A 17,332-nucleotide genomic window follows, 5' to 3' on the forward strand; every position below is an offset into this window, starting at 1 on the left:
AACTTATTGAACGTCCCTGTTCTTGCAAGCATGGCCAAGCTTTTCATTTTGTCCAAAATCATAACCATAGCATCTCACATTCCTAGTGCATTACATTATCCTGTTGGCCACTTTGAAAGAGGTGCTGTTTGTCAAAGTGAAGTAACCATGAAGGGCATCCGCTAATGTCTATTTAATTGTATTTCCTCGCAAAAGCTGCGGGGACGGGTTCAGCTGCACATCACAGGCACCTAGATATCCATTTCAGGCACAAATTAAGAAACATGTTCGTGATGTCGTGGGGGTAAAACAACTATGAAGTCATTGACATGCGGATGAAAATATATGGTGTGCCGGATGACAGTTTACTGTATTGAGTTTCCATTTGTTATCTTGACCAATTTGTTAAGGAAATAACTCAGAATTTCCTTTTTATAGTAGCAGGTTCTGTGTACATACTTTAACTAGAGAGAAGGAGCTAAGTACAGCTCATGACACCAGAGGGACTAAAAGTATATTGGCTTGTAAGAAAATTTATATAGCTGCTATTTAACGGCACGAACAAATTAACACTGTAGCGGTTAACACTGTGGCCTCGCACCTCCATGGTTGGGGGTCATATGTCCCACCTCGGGTACGGGTGTTTGGAGGGTCTCCCAGTGCTTGGTGGGTTTCCTTTATTTCCAAAGACATGCAGATTAGGTTAGTTAGCGTTCCCAGATTGCCCGTTAGTGTGCTTATGAGTGTGTCTGTGCTTGTGCCCCGCAATTGACTGGCACCCTGTCCCGAGTGTACTTTGCCTAGTGCTCTGGGTACAGTACATGATAAGCGATGTGGAAAAAGACCGAAGAGTGATAAAGTTTGTATATAGTGGGACCTCTGATTGCGAGTAACGCGGTTTGCGAGTGTTCCGCAAGACGAGCAAAGATTTTTAATAAATTTTTACTTGGAAAACGAACAAGTCTTGGTTTACGAGTACCGAGTATCATGTATCACGCATGCGCTCCTAGCTTTGATGCCGAGTGTCACGTGATCACAACTATGCCAACGTTTTTTCTCTCTTTTGCGCTGTGGGTAATCGTCTCCCCCGCTGGGTCTTAGTGCTCGTCTCTCACTAATATAATCAACATCCGTGCACGTGTGTGTACTGTTTCCTTTAACACTATGACCATGTGTATGCACGCATGTATATAACGCATGTGTGCGCGCGTGTAAAGCAAAAGAAAGTCTCATTCTAGAGGTTAAAGATCCATTTTCTCCTTCTCTGTCGTTATGTGTGCGCGTGCGTAAATTGACACCGTGCCCCTTCACAAACACATTCTCGCCTTCACATCCTATTGCTAATTTCTCTGACAAAACAGTCTTTCTGTTAGTGTGTTTGTAAGTGTGTGTGTCTGTCTGTTTGTGTGAAATTCAAATAAGAGAGGAGAACTGTAATAGATGAGAAAGGGGAGGCTGATTCCTCCTCTTTCTTCACACACACACATAAACGGAAACACTTATCTGTCGGGATTTTTTTTAAAATTTGATTTTCCATTATTTCCATCATTTCTTATGGGAAAAGAGTTTAATTATGCTCGTAATCCACGGTTCCACTGTACTTAATGTGTTTTCTTTTACTTTAATTGGGGCTATTTTTGGAATGTTATGTTTTTAAGGATACAAGGATAAATATTTTGGTCATGTACTGTACAAGATGCCAAGCTGAATTTGAAGCCATAAATGGACTTTTTTTTTGTTGTTGTTGGGGACAGATTAGTTAGACGAGGATCAAATAGGCATCTGTGGCTTATATATAGAGCAAAACTATGAAATAACACATATAGCTTTAGGTAATTAAGTAACAACAGCAGCAACAGTCAGTTGTTATTTGAAGAACTGAAGGTCAGATGTTCTGGAACAGTTCTTGCAATAACAGTATTGTCAAACCCATCAAGCACCATGATGAAACTCTCTCTTGAAGACCATCCCAGGAAAGCAAGACCAAAACATTCCCTCTGCTGTAGAGGAGAAGTTCATTTAGAGTTACCAGCCTCAGAAATCACCAATTAACTTTAAACAGAACCTCAGATTAGAGCTGTTATGAAGGATTTACAGAGCAGAAGTAGCAGATACATCCCAATATCACCTGTTCAGAGGAGATAACTCTTATGCATATTTGGAATGTGGAAAGATAAAGATAAAAATCAGGAAAGTATCCACTGGAGATATCTCCAAGATGTCCATATCTTAAAAGCAAACAAAAAAAGCAAATACAATGTGAAAATACTGTGCCTGGTGCGGTCGTTGTTAACTGGTTCTAACCTCTTTATTTCCGTCGTGTTTTCCAGCGTTCAGTCGAGCGGCGCTCCCGTTCGGCCTGGTACGCCGAGAGCTCTCGTGCGAAGGTTACCCCATCGACCTCCGATGCCCGGGGAGCGACGTCATCATGATCGAGACGGCCAACTACGGCCGCACGGACGACAAGATCTGCGACGCCGACCCCTTCCAGATGGAAAACATCAACTGCTACCTCCCAGATGCCTACAAAATCATATCTCAGAGGTAAAGGCCGCATGCCAAGCATCACTCATAATGGGAAATGTGGACTCCATTTCCTGCCTTTCAGATTGCTTTCGTAGATAGAGCGGTCTTATTATTCAGAGGGTTTGTTAAGTATGGCAGTTGTTTCCCATTCGCTGGTAGTCACTATTTTACTAACTGCTAAAGGGACAGCTGAAAAAACAAAAACAAAAAGCCTGAATGTCGGTGGTAAGACTCAGTCACGGATCACGAAGGAGTTCCTTTACCAGGTGCACCTGAGAAGTCATTTTAAGTCAAGATAAGGGGAGCTTCCAGTGGTGTCTAGCAGTCACATTTTCCGGAGAAAATGATATCTATGTGGAATAGCGGAGAGACTGAATGGATGTGTCGAATTAGTCAAACATTTTAGAGCACTGGAGGCCCTTCGGCTGGTGCGCTACATCGTTCCGTCGTTAATGTTCAGCATGCCGATGGCTCAGGCCATTTCATAAACGTTATACATACACACACTCACACACAGCCATTTCCTGAGCAGCCCTTTTTACAGATTGAAAAGCTGGTTTTCTTTGTTCAAATCTCGACTCTTGCCAGCAGTGGCACAGGCTGCGGCTCTGAGTAATGCTCTCCTCTCAAACCATTTATATTTGTGACACTTGTGCTTGCTGCTTCTCTCTCAGGACGTTCTTGTGTCGGTGCCAGACTACACACACGCACATACACACTCACTTAGGCGCACGCACACATTCATAGCGCTGGGAACTCTGCTGGTTCGCCGGCTGCTGCTCGCAGTGATGGTATATATTTAAAGGGGCCGAGATATTAACATTTCATGAGGTCCAACCGACGCTGTGCGTCTGGCAAAAAAAAAAAAAAAAAAAAATAGCGCTGCTAACCCGCGGTGGAGCTCCTGCCTCGCTGTTAAATCAGACGCAGACAAAATACATTAAAAGCAAAGGAATGTGAGTTTTTTTTTTTAAGGAGGATTTTTGAAAAACCTTAGGAAGGAAGTTTATGCTTTTAAATACTTTTAAAGCTGTATTAAAAATATCTAGTACATTAGTGAACTTTTTACGTTTAAATACCTGTTGATTTATATATATATATATATATATAGTTTTGGTCCTAGGATACTAACACAGTTTGCTATACACAGTATAAAACTAACATGTTTCATGATTGACCTGATTGGGAGGGATAAGGGGTACTTCGTGCTCCCACATTAATCATGGCTCTACAGCCAATCAGGGGCTTCAGTGAGCTCACGCAAGCGGAAGGAGCGGATAGCGCTATCCTCTGAGTGTGTTACGCCGCCCCCAACGGTGCGTGAGCGAGCAGTTCGGTCAACTGGCATCAGATGGTTCGAAGGAAACACGTAATAGTTTTTCGCCTCTCCCGACTGAGTGGTAGTAGTAGCCTTAATGTGGGAGCCCCCTAGTGACGGGGAGGAATTGGACACGACTAAATTATGGAGAAAATCTGGGAAAATCCCCCCCCAAAAAATAAAAAAATAAGTCTTTGATGTTTAAGTGCAATAAAAAAATTTTTTATGGCATTAATATTCGTTTACAGAAGAGTGGGCACATCGACGAAAAATTATCACTTCTTATTAAAAATATTTATTCTTGTTTAATTAAAAACTCTACCTACTGTTGGTTTCAAAGATTTCCATCTTCAAAAGTAATTAAAGTTTTTTTTTTATTATTATTAATATTATTAAAAAACTCTTATTATTAGGGAAGTTGTGTCTGATCAGTCAGCGTCGTGTCTAAAATAAAGCCGAAAAAACAAAATAAGATTCGAAAATAAAATGGTTGCGTTTAATAGTCGCTTCAAACACACAAGCGATTAAACCTGGTACTGATTTACGTATTTAAAGCAAACCGGCTCTCACAACACATATAATCCCGGTGCTTGACTCGGAGTGTTTGCGTGGCCGACATTGCCGGTGTCAAGGTCACATCTCTGACTGCATGATTGCCATTCAGTAACAATCCATAGTGTGCTCGAACACAAAGCGTCCGTCGGTGCATGCTAACTAAAAAATTAGCTCCTCTTCAAGCATCTCTCCTCGTTTAAGTGCCTTCCTGCCACCCACGTCTGCCTTGTCATTGACGACATAATGGAAAATCAAACTGTTGATGCAGACAGATTAAAACATTTATGTATGGTATGGCCTTTTTTTTCCCCCCTCTCTTGTTTTTTATTGGCACAGCTACAAACGTCTCACATCTAGCATCCTGTGCAGATTACCGCTGCCTTTCAGATAAGCTAGATGATGTAAGGAGTGGGCAATTTATTTATTTATTTATTTATTTATTTATTTATTTATTTTAAAGGGGCAGAAAGTCTGACATGTACTTAATTAGAGGTTATGTTAAAAAGCAAACAGTTGCTGCGAGATCCGGTGAAGATACTTGAAGGAAGGTCATTTAAGTAGCCACTCAGGGAATTTCAAAGCGTTTTTCTATGATGAAAGATGGTTAGTTAGTGTTGTGCTTGTATAATTAAGCCACCACATGCAGTTTACCGCGCGAAAATCATGTTGCTAGTTTGGTGGCGTTCGCACACAGTAGCAGTTCTCAGCGCTCATCTTTACAGAAGGCAATTAAAAACGTGTTAGTTGGTTTTGTTGACAAGCATCACTTTCATTCCTCATTAACCCTCGGAGGAGTGAAATCACACTGGCCTGACTGGGCTGTCACTTAACTTTGAGTTTGATTTATGGTTTATTAATGCGATTTCGGCAGGTTTTTACATTTCAACAGCCACCGGGTTCTAGCCTTCAAGTGAGAGTTTGTCAACCTTGGAAAGGTTTGATGCTTTCATTTGGAAATATTTCCATTTCTTTAAGCGCCCTTCGGTTTGGGTTCCGAAATGCATTTCAAATTCCTGAACTTTGTCCCTCCTCCTTCCAAAAAAGATAAAAAAAAAATAAAATCCTCCGCCCTCCAAAAAAAATAAATAATAATCACAAAGCCCCTAATTCCATACTTCATACTCTCAGGTCTTGCAAATTTAAAATAATTGCTTACTGAGGCTGTTTCGCAATATTATATTCTATATTTTTTAAGGCTTGAGTCATGCGGCAAATAATTTCTTTTCCTTATCGCTGCCCTGCAACATGCCCAAGCAAAATAGTTCCAACTGTGAGATAATCTTAGCACTCATGTTTTTTCCAACCAAATAGCCCGGCCTAAAATATTTATAAAAGCCCAGACCTTGTGTGTGTTTTTATAAATATTTAGAGACTCTTGCTGTTATAGTGGATATAAACCCAATCACCCAATTATTGGAATTACTGTCTGGGGCAAATTATTAAAGGATGGAGTATCAGAGTAATAAACACCGGTCGTCGTCCCCCAAACCCCCACCCACCCCCCACCCAAAAAAAAAATCATTTAAGGAGTCCTTTCCATCCTCTCAAAAACGCAAACTCTTTTAAACCATCTAAAATATTTAGAGGACTTGATTGCCAAGAGGTCCATTTTGTCATTTTTTTTTTATGTGGACGAATATCTGCGGTGTTTGCTTCAATTGTATCAGAAATCCCTGTGCATATAGAAAGCGTGATTGAAGTTTGGCCAATTTCTTCGTTTATTTACTCAGAAATCCATTCTGGCACTGAAGTCACACACACACTTACTGTACACACACAGACATGATTTTTCATTCATAGTGAGGACCTTGTATAATAATTAATGCCAAAATGAACCTAGAGGAATGTCCCCACAACGTAAAACCTGTCAGGTATTCCAATCCAAATGTCCCCACTAAGATATAAAAACAAATCATGCTTGAATATGTGTTAGTTTCTCAGACAGAATCTGTGAGGACACTGTAACTATCAGGACATTTAAAATGTTTTATTCCTGTCTTTTTTTTTTTTTTCGTCCTCACGAAAGACTAAATACATGAACATGCCCTTACACACACACACACACACACACACACACACGCACGCGCTCTCGCTGAATTCATTTTAATTCATGAAGATGTCTAACTCCATCGCCAAGGTCACTGCCGACTGTAAACGCTGGAACTCTCCCAGCAGTCCCACACAAATGCACAAATGATTCTTGTTTGAAATACTTAAGGTGATTTATTCTACCGAGAGCACCAACACATGAATGCCTGATGAGCGTCTTTCTAGAGACCTGAGCTGCATTTTCAGTTCACGCACTCGACAGTCACTTGGCCTCATTGTCAATCAGCATCCCTTCACTTAAGCTATTAAAGGCTTAAAGCTATTAAAGATTAAACTTGGGCTATTAAAGATTCAAAACCGTTTTTGATTTGTTGGTTTCTTTTCAACAGCAGCTAAAAAAGGTGAGAAGAATGAACCCGGCTTAATTGAACTTTTTTTTTGGCTTTGTTTCCGTTTAAATTCTCGCGTTGCATTTCGCCGCTTCTGGTGCAGATCCGGAGCTGTCAGTAGCTGCGTTAAGTAACAGTTAAAAGGCGGGCGAGAGTGACAGCCGCACATAGTCGTATCCTTGATGAATATTTTACAATGTCATTCTTAAATATGGCGTTGTTTTTCTGCTTTGATGACTTTTACCTTCTGTTCAGATGCCCTTGACTATAGTTTGTCGCACATTCGTGAGGAGTGTTGTTCCGCCTGATATTTAAATACTAACTCTCTGGCTGCTAACCTTGCTCTGTTTTTCAGATGTAACAACCGGACACAGTGTGTCGTTATCACTGGGTCAGATGTCTTTCCAGATCCTTGTCCTGGGACGTACAAGTATCTTGAGGTCCAGTATGAGTGTGTGCCATACAGTAAGTGCTATTTTACCTGCTTCTGATGCCGTAAAGCATAAAGCCTTATCTTTCTTCTTTCTTCCAGACTTTTTTTTTTCTTTCTCCCACTTATGAAGCAGACATATGTGAAACTCTGAGTGGGTAGACTTTGGAAGTTTTCACACTTGATGAGGCGGGCATGATGGTGTTCGGGGGTAACTCAGGACCATTCAACTTAAGAGTCTGGTGAATTATGATTGCTGTTTTACCAGTCCCTTGTGGCTTGGTTTGCATTTAATGTTAAATTCAATGCTGGCCACAGTCGATAGGCATCGGAACATCTGGTGCACCACAGCCCACCACACACAGGGCCCAAGGCAGCTGACCCGGCCAACAAACTCCACAGAACGCAATCTGATCAAGCACCTAAGTCTGATCCATGGAGCCCCAACCCCACAATCCCCAGCACCCAAAGGATCCACCATTAGTGTCCCCTGAGAGGTCCTGTGGAGTCCTGGCCCGAAGGGACAGAATCGTCCTGGTGCCACAAGAGAAACCTACACAATACTGGCCACAAAAATAACTTTCTTTCGCATGCCTCCGTCAAGGGGTTGCCACAGAGGACCATCCAATCCTCGCACAACTTGGCACAGGTTTTTCTTAACTTGGTTAGATACCCTTCCTGACACAACTTTCCATTGGGATTGGCACTACGGGGTGTGGCAACCCACCAAAAGCAGGGCTCAAACCAGGATCCCCAAATCAACAAGCTAGAGCCTTAGCCGCCTGAGCCACCACTCCCCCATGATTGGTGTAATTAGCTCACCTATGGGGGGCCGAGTACACTAAGACTTTTATCAGTCTAGTTACTGGACTACATACATTTCTTGTTCGTTCTTGTTAAATAAATAATGGCATATGAAAATTTTGCCAAGTTCTAAACCTGCTAGGAACGGTTGACTTTTATTATGCATTCATACCAAAAAACTAAACAAAAGAGGGGGTACTAAGTTTTGAACATCACCGTATATCTATAATTTCTATTACCAGAACAGCTCCTTATTTGTGGCTATTTCTGAATGATGGCAAGCCATGTTTAAAAAACGTGCCTTGAAATGAAAATGAGGAAAAATGAAAATTTTTAAAAATAAAAATAAAAACATCAAATAGATGAACTCGGTGTGCCCCTCTTGCAAAGTTCTTGCAAAAAATCACTCCTGGGCGCAGACCCGAGTGTTCATGCCAAGTGTGAAAACGCCCTTAGAATACTCCTTCCTCTTTTTTTTAACAAAATAAATGGTGTGATTTTGCTTCCGAGCAGTAACAACTGCGCAGTAAATAACCTCAATCCCATCTCATGCTTCTTCAGAACATGGCTGAAGGCGTCGGCTTTAAAACAACCTCCTGAACACTACAGCTATTTGTACTTTTCCACTACATGAAACTGCAGTTATTTTGCCAGAAATAGGCAATATCATCTAGTGAAACATTATTGATCTTTGCACTCCTACTCAGCGATGAGAGCGGTCTGTGGAGAAACATATCAAAATTCAAAAAAGCCACTGCTTAACATCTGGGACATGGCATAAAAAAAAAATAAAAATTGAATTAACTTGAATTTATGAAAAGAGAAAAACAAATCCTTGGATATGATCCACCCAAAAATGGCATTGAATAATAATAAAAAAAAATGTGTTCATTTATTTTTCCCTGAAATCAATGACCAGAGGTCATGCCCGAGCCTGTTCTGAGGAATTATGCAGTCAGATGATCCACTCCATCAGCGGATAACATGATGCTATTAATAACCTGTGTATTATTTTATTTGATGTGTTGTCTGTTGGGAAGCAGCTCTGGAAACATTATTAACTACACTGCCAGTTACTGTGCACTGAAAAATGACTGAAATGCACTATTTTAAAAGCATTAATCCAATCAGTAACCTATTCGATCATTTATTCTCTAGCATTTAGGTAGGTATTTCACTCTCGGCCAAAGCACAGTATTGGTGCTGGTTTTATTATATATATATATTTTTATTTATGTTATACACATAATACAGAAAATGTGTGCACGGAAATAGCGACTTCTGAAGTTTATGCAACATAAAGCCGTTTTGGAGGAATGTTGTAATATACTATGTGCTCCAAAAATGGACATTTTTATAGCATTACTCTTTCTCTCTTTAAAAATCAATCATTTAAAAGGCTAATTATTCATATTTGTTTATGTGTATTAATAGTAAAATTTGTGTAAGCTTCTAAAAGCAGATGGCCTGTAAAAATGTTGCTTAAATAAAATTTTGGTAAAAGCTTAAAAAGCAAAAAAAATTGAAATCTGTAGTGTCTGTAACCATGTCAAATTCATGTTGCGATATATAAACAAGTTTGCATTTTAGAATAATACACTTTTTCAGGTTTATGTCTTTTCATGTGAAATCTAAATCTGCCAAGTTTCAACTGAACGACAATTGAGATCAATGAAAGATTTGAATTCAAAAAAGTTACGGACACTACGGACATTAAAGGGCATGAAATTCTATTTAGCAAATGTGTTTGTTTTTATCTTATAAAAATATCAAGTGTATGCACATTTACAACAACAACAAAAAAAAAAAAAACAAGCATGGATCAGATATAAGAAGCATTATGAAAAATGATTATGTTATACGATCCTGTTCACTTTTTCACCTAGACAAGACACTTTTTAGCTCCAATACCATGTTTTGGCTGTGTTTAAAGCACTTACTCAAACCGAGCAAGGTTACGAATGGTTTCGATCAAGCCTTCTTGACGGGAAACAGAAGCGGAATAAGGTTAAAAATACATGATTATTGCTACTGGAGGAAACGTGCACAACTGGGAGCGTAGTTATTTTTTTTTCTTAAACACATCTCTCTTAATTAGACTATGTCTTCTCATTAGTCTTTGCAGCTGAATAGGTCTTGTTTTTTTGATTTAGTGTAATTCCATGTCTGCAGCCGTCCCTCTGAAAGTTGTCTGCGCCGAATCGAAGAAAAAAAACAACAACTAAAAAAAAAAGCCCCCGTCTACTGAGTCATCTGTTAATCTCTTCTCCAGACATGCCTGTTTTTTTTCCACTTACATTTGGGTGTTTAAGTCCTCTAGTTTTTCAGATCAGCCCTGAATTGGAGCACACGCTCTACTGCTTTTTGCCAGTGAATACTTTTTTTTTTTTTTTTTTTTTTTAAAAAGCTTTTATTTACAGCTGTGGTCATCAGCTATATCTCTAGCGCCATTGATTTTTTCTTTTTTTTCCGTGGAATAAGAACATTTTTTCCCTCCTGAAAAGTCGTTGAGAGAAGAAAAAGATATGGAACCTGTCAAGGGTTTTTTTTTCACCAGCTGTAATGAGTCCTTTACTCTTTGGCATGTGCTGCCTTGAATGCTTACGACCAGAGCCGGGGCCTGATGTACAAACGACACGTACGCTCAAAACAGGCCCTGTAAAGAAAAGACGAAAAAAAAAAAGTGTATACAATCTGTTACGCACACATGGAGATTTATAGCAAGTCAGTGACATGGAAATATGCATTTCTTTGCAGACTTTTACTGGTGTGTGTAATTTGGCAGTGAAACAGAATGTAACAATATTACGGTCTATAAAAAATAAAAATGAACTGGTGTATTAGTGTTGCAGAACAACTGACAATAGACATGTGGACTGTTTTAGACTCTATGAAAGGCGTGTCTTTATGGATTGAAGATTTTCTGGCTTATGAGCCGTTTTTTTTTTTTTTTTTTTTAAATAAATTCCAGAGTGCCTGTTGGAATTGGCTTCCTCAATAAGAACAAGAAATCCCTATAAGCCTACCTTTGTTCACACTAGCAAGCGCCAGAATGACAGGTGATCATTTATTTGCTATGTATGTGTACGCAGAAGAGCAACAAGAGGCAGCAGGATTTGGATTACTTTTTTTCAATCCTGTGCAAATTAGCTTTAACGCAGAAAAGCAACAAATCCAAGCGATTAGTGAGAAAGATTACTTGGTCTGCTCCTATGGTGCGTCTGAATGATTTGAATTCAGTTCCAGGTTCAGTATGAATCCAAAACGTTAAACGTCTATACAGTAGTAGGGGAATGTTAGTGTTTCACTGGACTGGTAGGCATTGGTACTGTAGGTGTCTCACCTGCCATGTGGAAGGCCCATGTTAGATTTCCAGCCAATGCCCAAACCATAACCACTGGATGTGGTGCCGGTGCCAAACCAGGATAAAACATGTGGGTTGCGTCAGGAAGGGGATCCGGTGTAAGATCTGCGCCAAGTTTTCTGCAGGTTCAGACAGGAGCATTCGAAAGACCAATACTAAAATGTACATAATACCGTTGTACTCCTGGATGCCTATCTCAGGAGACTTAGGGCATGACGCTCATTCATGCACACTACGGGTAATTAGCCTGATCTGCATGTTACTGGATTGTGGAAGGAAACCGGAGCGCCTGGTGGAAACCCACCGAGCACAAGGCGGAACATGCAAACTCCATGCACACAGACCCAGAGGTGGAATCAAACCCGGACCCTGGAGGTGCAAGGCCACAGTGCTAACCACTAAGCCACCATTCCGGCCATTAAGTAAACTATTATAATATATATCCAAGCATGTACTGTACCATGCCAATCAAACTGGAGTACATTATAAACAAAATGGATATGTATAGTTCTAGGCTATATGTTTCTGCAGCCATGACAACCTACAATACGCAAGAGCGACTGGTTTCTCGCTAGTGTGAATGTAGTGTTGACGCCCCCTGATGACTTTATCCGCAGGTACTATTCAGCAGGAACATGCTGACCGTTGTTCTTCATCCGCGAGCTGCGTCGTGTCAGCCTTTTGAGGCGCCGTAATGAGGATGTCACAGGCCAACATCAAAAGGCAATTTGCAGCGATTGCCTGTTTTCCTCGACATAATCAGCGCAGCCGTCTGATCGCTGCAATAAAAGCACCATCCGGGAATGAATTTGTTTTTGTTAACAGAAAACATTAATACTCCATTAATGTGCAAGTGATCTGTGATGCGCTATTGACTCTGACTAATGTAGTTGTGAGATGGCCTTGGTCAACATTCTCTCATTTTATTCGGCGGTAGTGTATAAGTCTGTTTGCTTTAGGTAGTTTATATTAGTGTTTTTGGAGGTTTATATTTTTTGGGGGGCTGCAATAGTCCTATTTATATGCATATGAGATCATGGCGAATATGAATAGGAATAATACTTTTTGTTTTAGGGATTAGACCATAACATATATTTCTCTGCAATTTCATGTGCACAATTTAAAAAAAATGTAATTTAAACCATATTTTGAGTAGGACCTCGACGGAGTTTTCTCCTTGAGGCCCCTGGCCAGTCCGCTCGAATAGACTGACTCGGCTCGAGAAAATCATCTGCCATGTGCGCTTTAGTTTTTATTCACTGTTTTCACTGGCTAATGGTGTAAGTAATTACGTGAATTATAATTTTTTTGTAATCTTCAAGTACGCAGCAAGTTGAAAAGGCGTCCTTCAGGCCCCTCTAAAAACCTTCAAGAACATGCCTATAATCAGTCCTTTGGTTTTCTGGCTCTTGGCTCATTTCTCTGTCTCTGTCTTCCACTCTTACTTTCTTTAACGATTAACCTTCTTTCTTCGTTAATAGGGACGAACCAAATGTAGCGACATCAATAGTCATATATAGCAGGGGTTCCCAAATGTTAATTGGCTGCAAGGATATTTTATTTCCTATATCTGGTAACAGTTATTAATATTATTATTAGCATTATGATTATAATTAAGTTCTGCAATCGAGACAGTAATAAGAAACCTCACACATTTTTTTTCCAACTTGAACTCAATGAACCCATAAGACATTTTGGGAACCGCTGCTTTACGAGCTGTGTGGCTAGAATTTTGTCCTTGCCAACATTATTTTATGTGTATATAAATCTTTCTATCTCTTACATCCTCTGACTCACTCCGTATAGATGTACTGTACCTGTAGATCTTCTTTATGCTAATCTCATTCTAATCTTTCTCTGCCTTGACGCTCTTTCCACTTTTTTCCACTGCTCAATAGAAGTGGAGCAAAAAGGTAAATGGCCGCTCTGGTTCTCGGTCCTCAGCTCCTTGTTGTCTGTTTGTATGGTTCTGAGCCGTCCACCTACCCCTACCCCTACCCCTACCCCAACCCCTCCCCCTCCCTTTTCCCTTTCAACCCTGCTCCCCCCTTTGCCCTTATCCTTCCTTCTCCCCACATGATAACTAGACCTTGAGATCTCAACGATCTCAGACTTCCATTGACTCCAAATGAAATTAGAGTGCTGTTTGGATGAGATGTTCCATCATAATCGACATTTTCTACATCACTTTCTTTATAGATATGCTTTGGTCTCTGGGTGTTCAACCTGAAGATCCTGGAGAAACTTATAAGATTGCTCAAAAAGTCCATCATCTGTTTTTACCAAATTGAGAACTATTTTTTACCATGATTTAAAAAAAATATAATAATAATAATAATAATAATAATAATCTGGCTTATCTATTTGGCTTATTCCAATTACCATCCATGAGACATTTTCTGATTAAAATGGTTGGTCATGGGAGAGGGAGGTCTTCAATACCATCTATCGATATATATATTTATACACGTGATATTCTTCACATCATAGAACGCACATACATTGTGCTGTGTCCAAATTTTAAGACTGATGTTTGATTTCAGCAAGGCCTCCTTCACCCATTGTCAGCTCCGTTCCTTCTCTGTCTCTCTCTCTTTCTCTTGCTGTTTGTCATCTGTCCCAAGAAGCATTTTTGGCATCCTGCTCCACTGTCCTTTCCCTGCCTCGTCCCTCCTATCGCGTGTCATGCGTGTTGTTTGTTCTTTCCTCAGACATGATTCATGTATGTGTGTGTTTTATTTCTAAGGTATAGCACTGATAGAACTCTATACCTTCAGTTATCTGATGCCAAGTTCAGCTGATTTAAGAAAAAAAAAAAAACAGTAATGAATCCATACTTAGGGAACATTTGCACAACTGAACCTACACCTCTCTTTTTCTGTCTCTCTCTCTCTTGCTCCTTCTCCCTCGCTGTCCCTCTCTCGTCTCCTTTCGTTTACAGGAGGTCTTTTGCAGTTCTTTCACCTTTTTCACTTACAGTTACTTGTGTTAAGATGTCTAAGGGAGCAAGGCCATATCGAAACATATCAGAGCTGCTCAAACTTACTTAACCTTTTGAATCTCCTCTCAACTATGCACACCACCACACCGTCAAAACGAGTTTGGGATCTAAAATCTTATGAAATCCATGCTTTACACACACACATACACATACACATACTTTATCTTGCAGTTTTAGAACAAGATATCGACTCGAAGTTAAAGAATCTTTGCATTTCTGATTCTTTGTCTCGTGGCTTTCGTTTCAGTTTTCATTTGTCCCGGGACGTTGAAAGCAGTGGGGGAACCGGTTTTTACATTTGAGGCTGAGCAGCAAGCAGGAGCTTGGTGCAAAGACCCGCTGCAGGCTGGAGACAAGATTTATTTCATGCCGTGGACGCCATACCGCACCGATACGCTAATCGAATATAATTCGCTCGAGGATTTCCGCAACGGCAGGCAAATGACCACGTACAAACTGCCTCACCGGGTAGATGGCACCGGATTCGTGGCCTACGATGGCGCCATCTTCTTCAACAAGGAACGGACGAGGAACATTGTCAAGTTTGACTTGCGCACACGTATCAAGAGCGGCGAGGCCATTGTGGCCAACGCTAACTATCACGACACGTCACCTTATCGCTGGGGAGGCAAGACTGACATAGATCTGGCTGTTGACGAACGAGGATTGTGGGTAATTTATGCTACGGAGCAGAACAACGGGCGCATTGTTGTGAGCCAGCTGAACCCCTACACTTTGCGCTTCGAGGCCACGTGGGACACGGCGTACGACAAGCGCTCAGCCTCCGACGCCTTCATGGTATGCGGGGTGTTGCACGTGGTGCGCTCTAGCTATGAGGAAAACGAAAGCGAGGCCAGCAAAAGCCATATCGACTATGTCTATAACACCAAGTTTGGTCGTGGCGAGTTCACAGACATCCCCTTCCCCAACAACTATCAGTACATTGCTGCTGTGGATTACAACCCTCGAGACAACCAGCTCTACGTATGGAATAATTTCTACATCCTGCGTTATGAGCTGGAGTTCGGCCCACCAGATCCTGACGAAGGTAAGAATCGCTTTCCTGTCTTTGTTTAAAATTGCTGATAGTTTGTTTGTCTGCTGAATATAAGTACACAGGGTAGAAAAAATTAGCTTTAATTCTCTATAAAAAGTTTTTAATTCCTATCTCTCTCAACAAAATCACAGTCACTTGCTCAATTCTTGAGCCTCTAAAATGCAGACAATAACACAAAGAAAAAAAGTAACAGCAAACGCTGACGTGACCGACTCTGGATAAACCAGCTACCCAGGAAGGCTGATTAACGGCTCAACCACTCGCTAATAAAGAGGCTCCGACCTCATTGAGTGTCTAATCTCGAGGCCCTTGGCCCATCTATTATGACCGTGACATGGTTAACCTTCTTCCCTCTACACTTGTGTGCATCATGATGTGAAATATGCTATTGCTATCTTGTGCAAATGCTCAATGAGCCTAGAGTTGACCCTCTCCTTCCTTGGCGCTTTAAAGATACCCGCGAGACCCTGTTGCCATGGCCACCTCATCAGAGAATATCTGATGAGATATGTAAAGCAGATTTGGATGATTTCCAACATTACTGCAGGAAGTGCAAAGGACAAATGCAAAGTGCACTCCCACGAGAGTCCGCAAATCACTGGTGGGATGAGGTCAGATGCATGGGTGTGTGTTGAAGAAGAACTCGCATACCGAGGAGTGTTTGCTATATGGGCTCAATTTGAACAATTCCCATCTTGAGAGCCGAGAGGAGGCAGGTGTGTAACCAGACAGCACTTTTCCATCAGATGGATAATAGGTCTAATTACCCAACCACTCCTTTGAGTGTGAGTGGGAAACCCTGGCAACCGCTCCCACATCCGCCCATCCTCCCTACGGGCAACATTATCTTTCTCGCAGTGCCAGTCTCTTTATGCATATAGGCGAGTGCTTGTCAGAGCAGGGTAACATGGAAGAGAATCTCTATGCCGTGGACTTTATTTTCTGTCAAATTACTGCCCATTAAGGATCCAGAATGTTTTCCTATCTCTTGCCCAGTGTTCCCAGGAATTGGCTCCAGATCTTGACCGTGATTCTCATGCATGAATAAACATCCAAGGATGACAAACTAAATCCATTAGGATGCTAGACAGAGCTACAATATCTCTAGCCATTACTTTATAGTGATGTTCAATAAAGTCTCCTAAAAGAAATCTAAGAAATGTGAGCAGATTAGAGAAAATATGTTAGTTTTTTTTTTTTGTTTTTTTTACAAAGTTTTGTCTTTTTTTGGCGAAGTTTGTTCAATTTTAAGTTAGTTTATCTTGTAGCCACGTAGTAATTTGTAAGGAAGATTAATGCAACAAACGACAGTGGACTGTGCAGAGTAGTCTCGTGTACATCTTGTGTACATGCATGAAAAGTTCAATCAAGTATAATCAGCCTTAAGCTTCTCTTTCCTAATTGAGTTTCAGAAAGCAACCCGATTTGGGCTTTCGTTCACAGTGTTCACCTGGTACCTCTGAAATGTTGCTTTGAAAGGTCAGCACTAAATTTTCCAATTTGTAATTCTGACTTTGACCACTGGCCTTTAGGTGGAATATCTTAAGTTGTGTGATATATTTCCCATTTGTTAACTTCACTTAGCGCCCCCGCACCAAAGTAAACATTTCTCTTTTTTTTGTCGCAGCTGCTCAACCTGCTATTGCCTGGACCCTGAAGTTGTCTTTTACAGCGAAATCTTACAGTATGCATGAAAATAATATCACTGCAAACAACTTTATCAACTACTTGCAAAATGTTGCCTTTATTTACAGCAGTAGCTAACGTATATACAAGATGTTTTGTGCTTGTAGAACTACACATTGTGTTTTCTTTATACATTTTGTATTTTTTTTTTTTGTATCTTCAATACTTACATAA

The 17,332-nt window shown here is 40.6% G+C and overlaps 1 protein-coding gene across 14 annotated transcripts in view; it reads left to right on the top strand.

Annotated features, from left to right (window-relative positions):
* LOC128518912 (adhesion G protein-coupled receptor L2-like) overlaps window positions 1–17,332 on the top strand; it is a 133,236-nt gene that overhangs the window by 49,447 nt on the left and 66,457 nt on the right. For 10 of the 14 annotated variants that reach the window (XM_053492306.1, XM_053492346.1, XM_053492326.1 and 7 more), the window contains exons 3-6: window positions 2,310–2,523; window positions 7,172–7,281; window positions 13,313–13,327; window positions 14,663–15,463. In XM_053492306.1, coding sequence (XP_053348281.1) covers window positions 2,310–2,523; window positions 7,172–7,281; window positions 13,313–13,327; window positions 14,663–15,463 — 1,140 coding nt within the window. The remainder of the gene's footprint in view (window positions 1–2,309; window positions 2,524–7,171; window positions 7,282–13,312; window positions 13,328–14,662; window positions 15,464–17,332) is intronic. The other 4 variants (XM_053492317.1, XM_053492353.1, XM_053492337.1 and 1 more) reach the window with 1 other exon arrangement.

This window comes from Clarias gariepinus, chromosome 1, assembly GCF_024256425.1.
Source record: "Clarias gariepinus isolate MV-2021 ecotype Netherlands chromosome 1, CGAR_prim_01v2, whole genome shotgun sequence".
NCBI lineage: Eukaryota > Metazoa > Chordata > Actinopteri > Siluriformes > Clariidae > Clarias > Clarias gariepinus.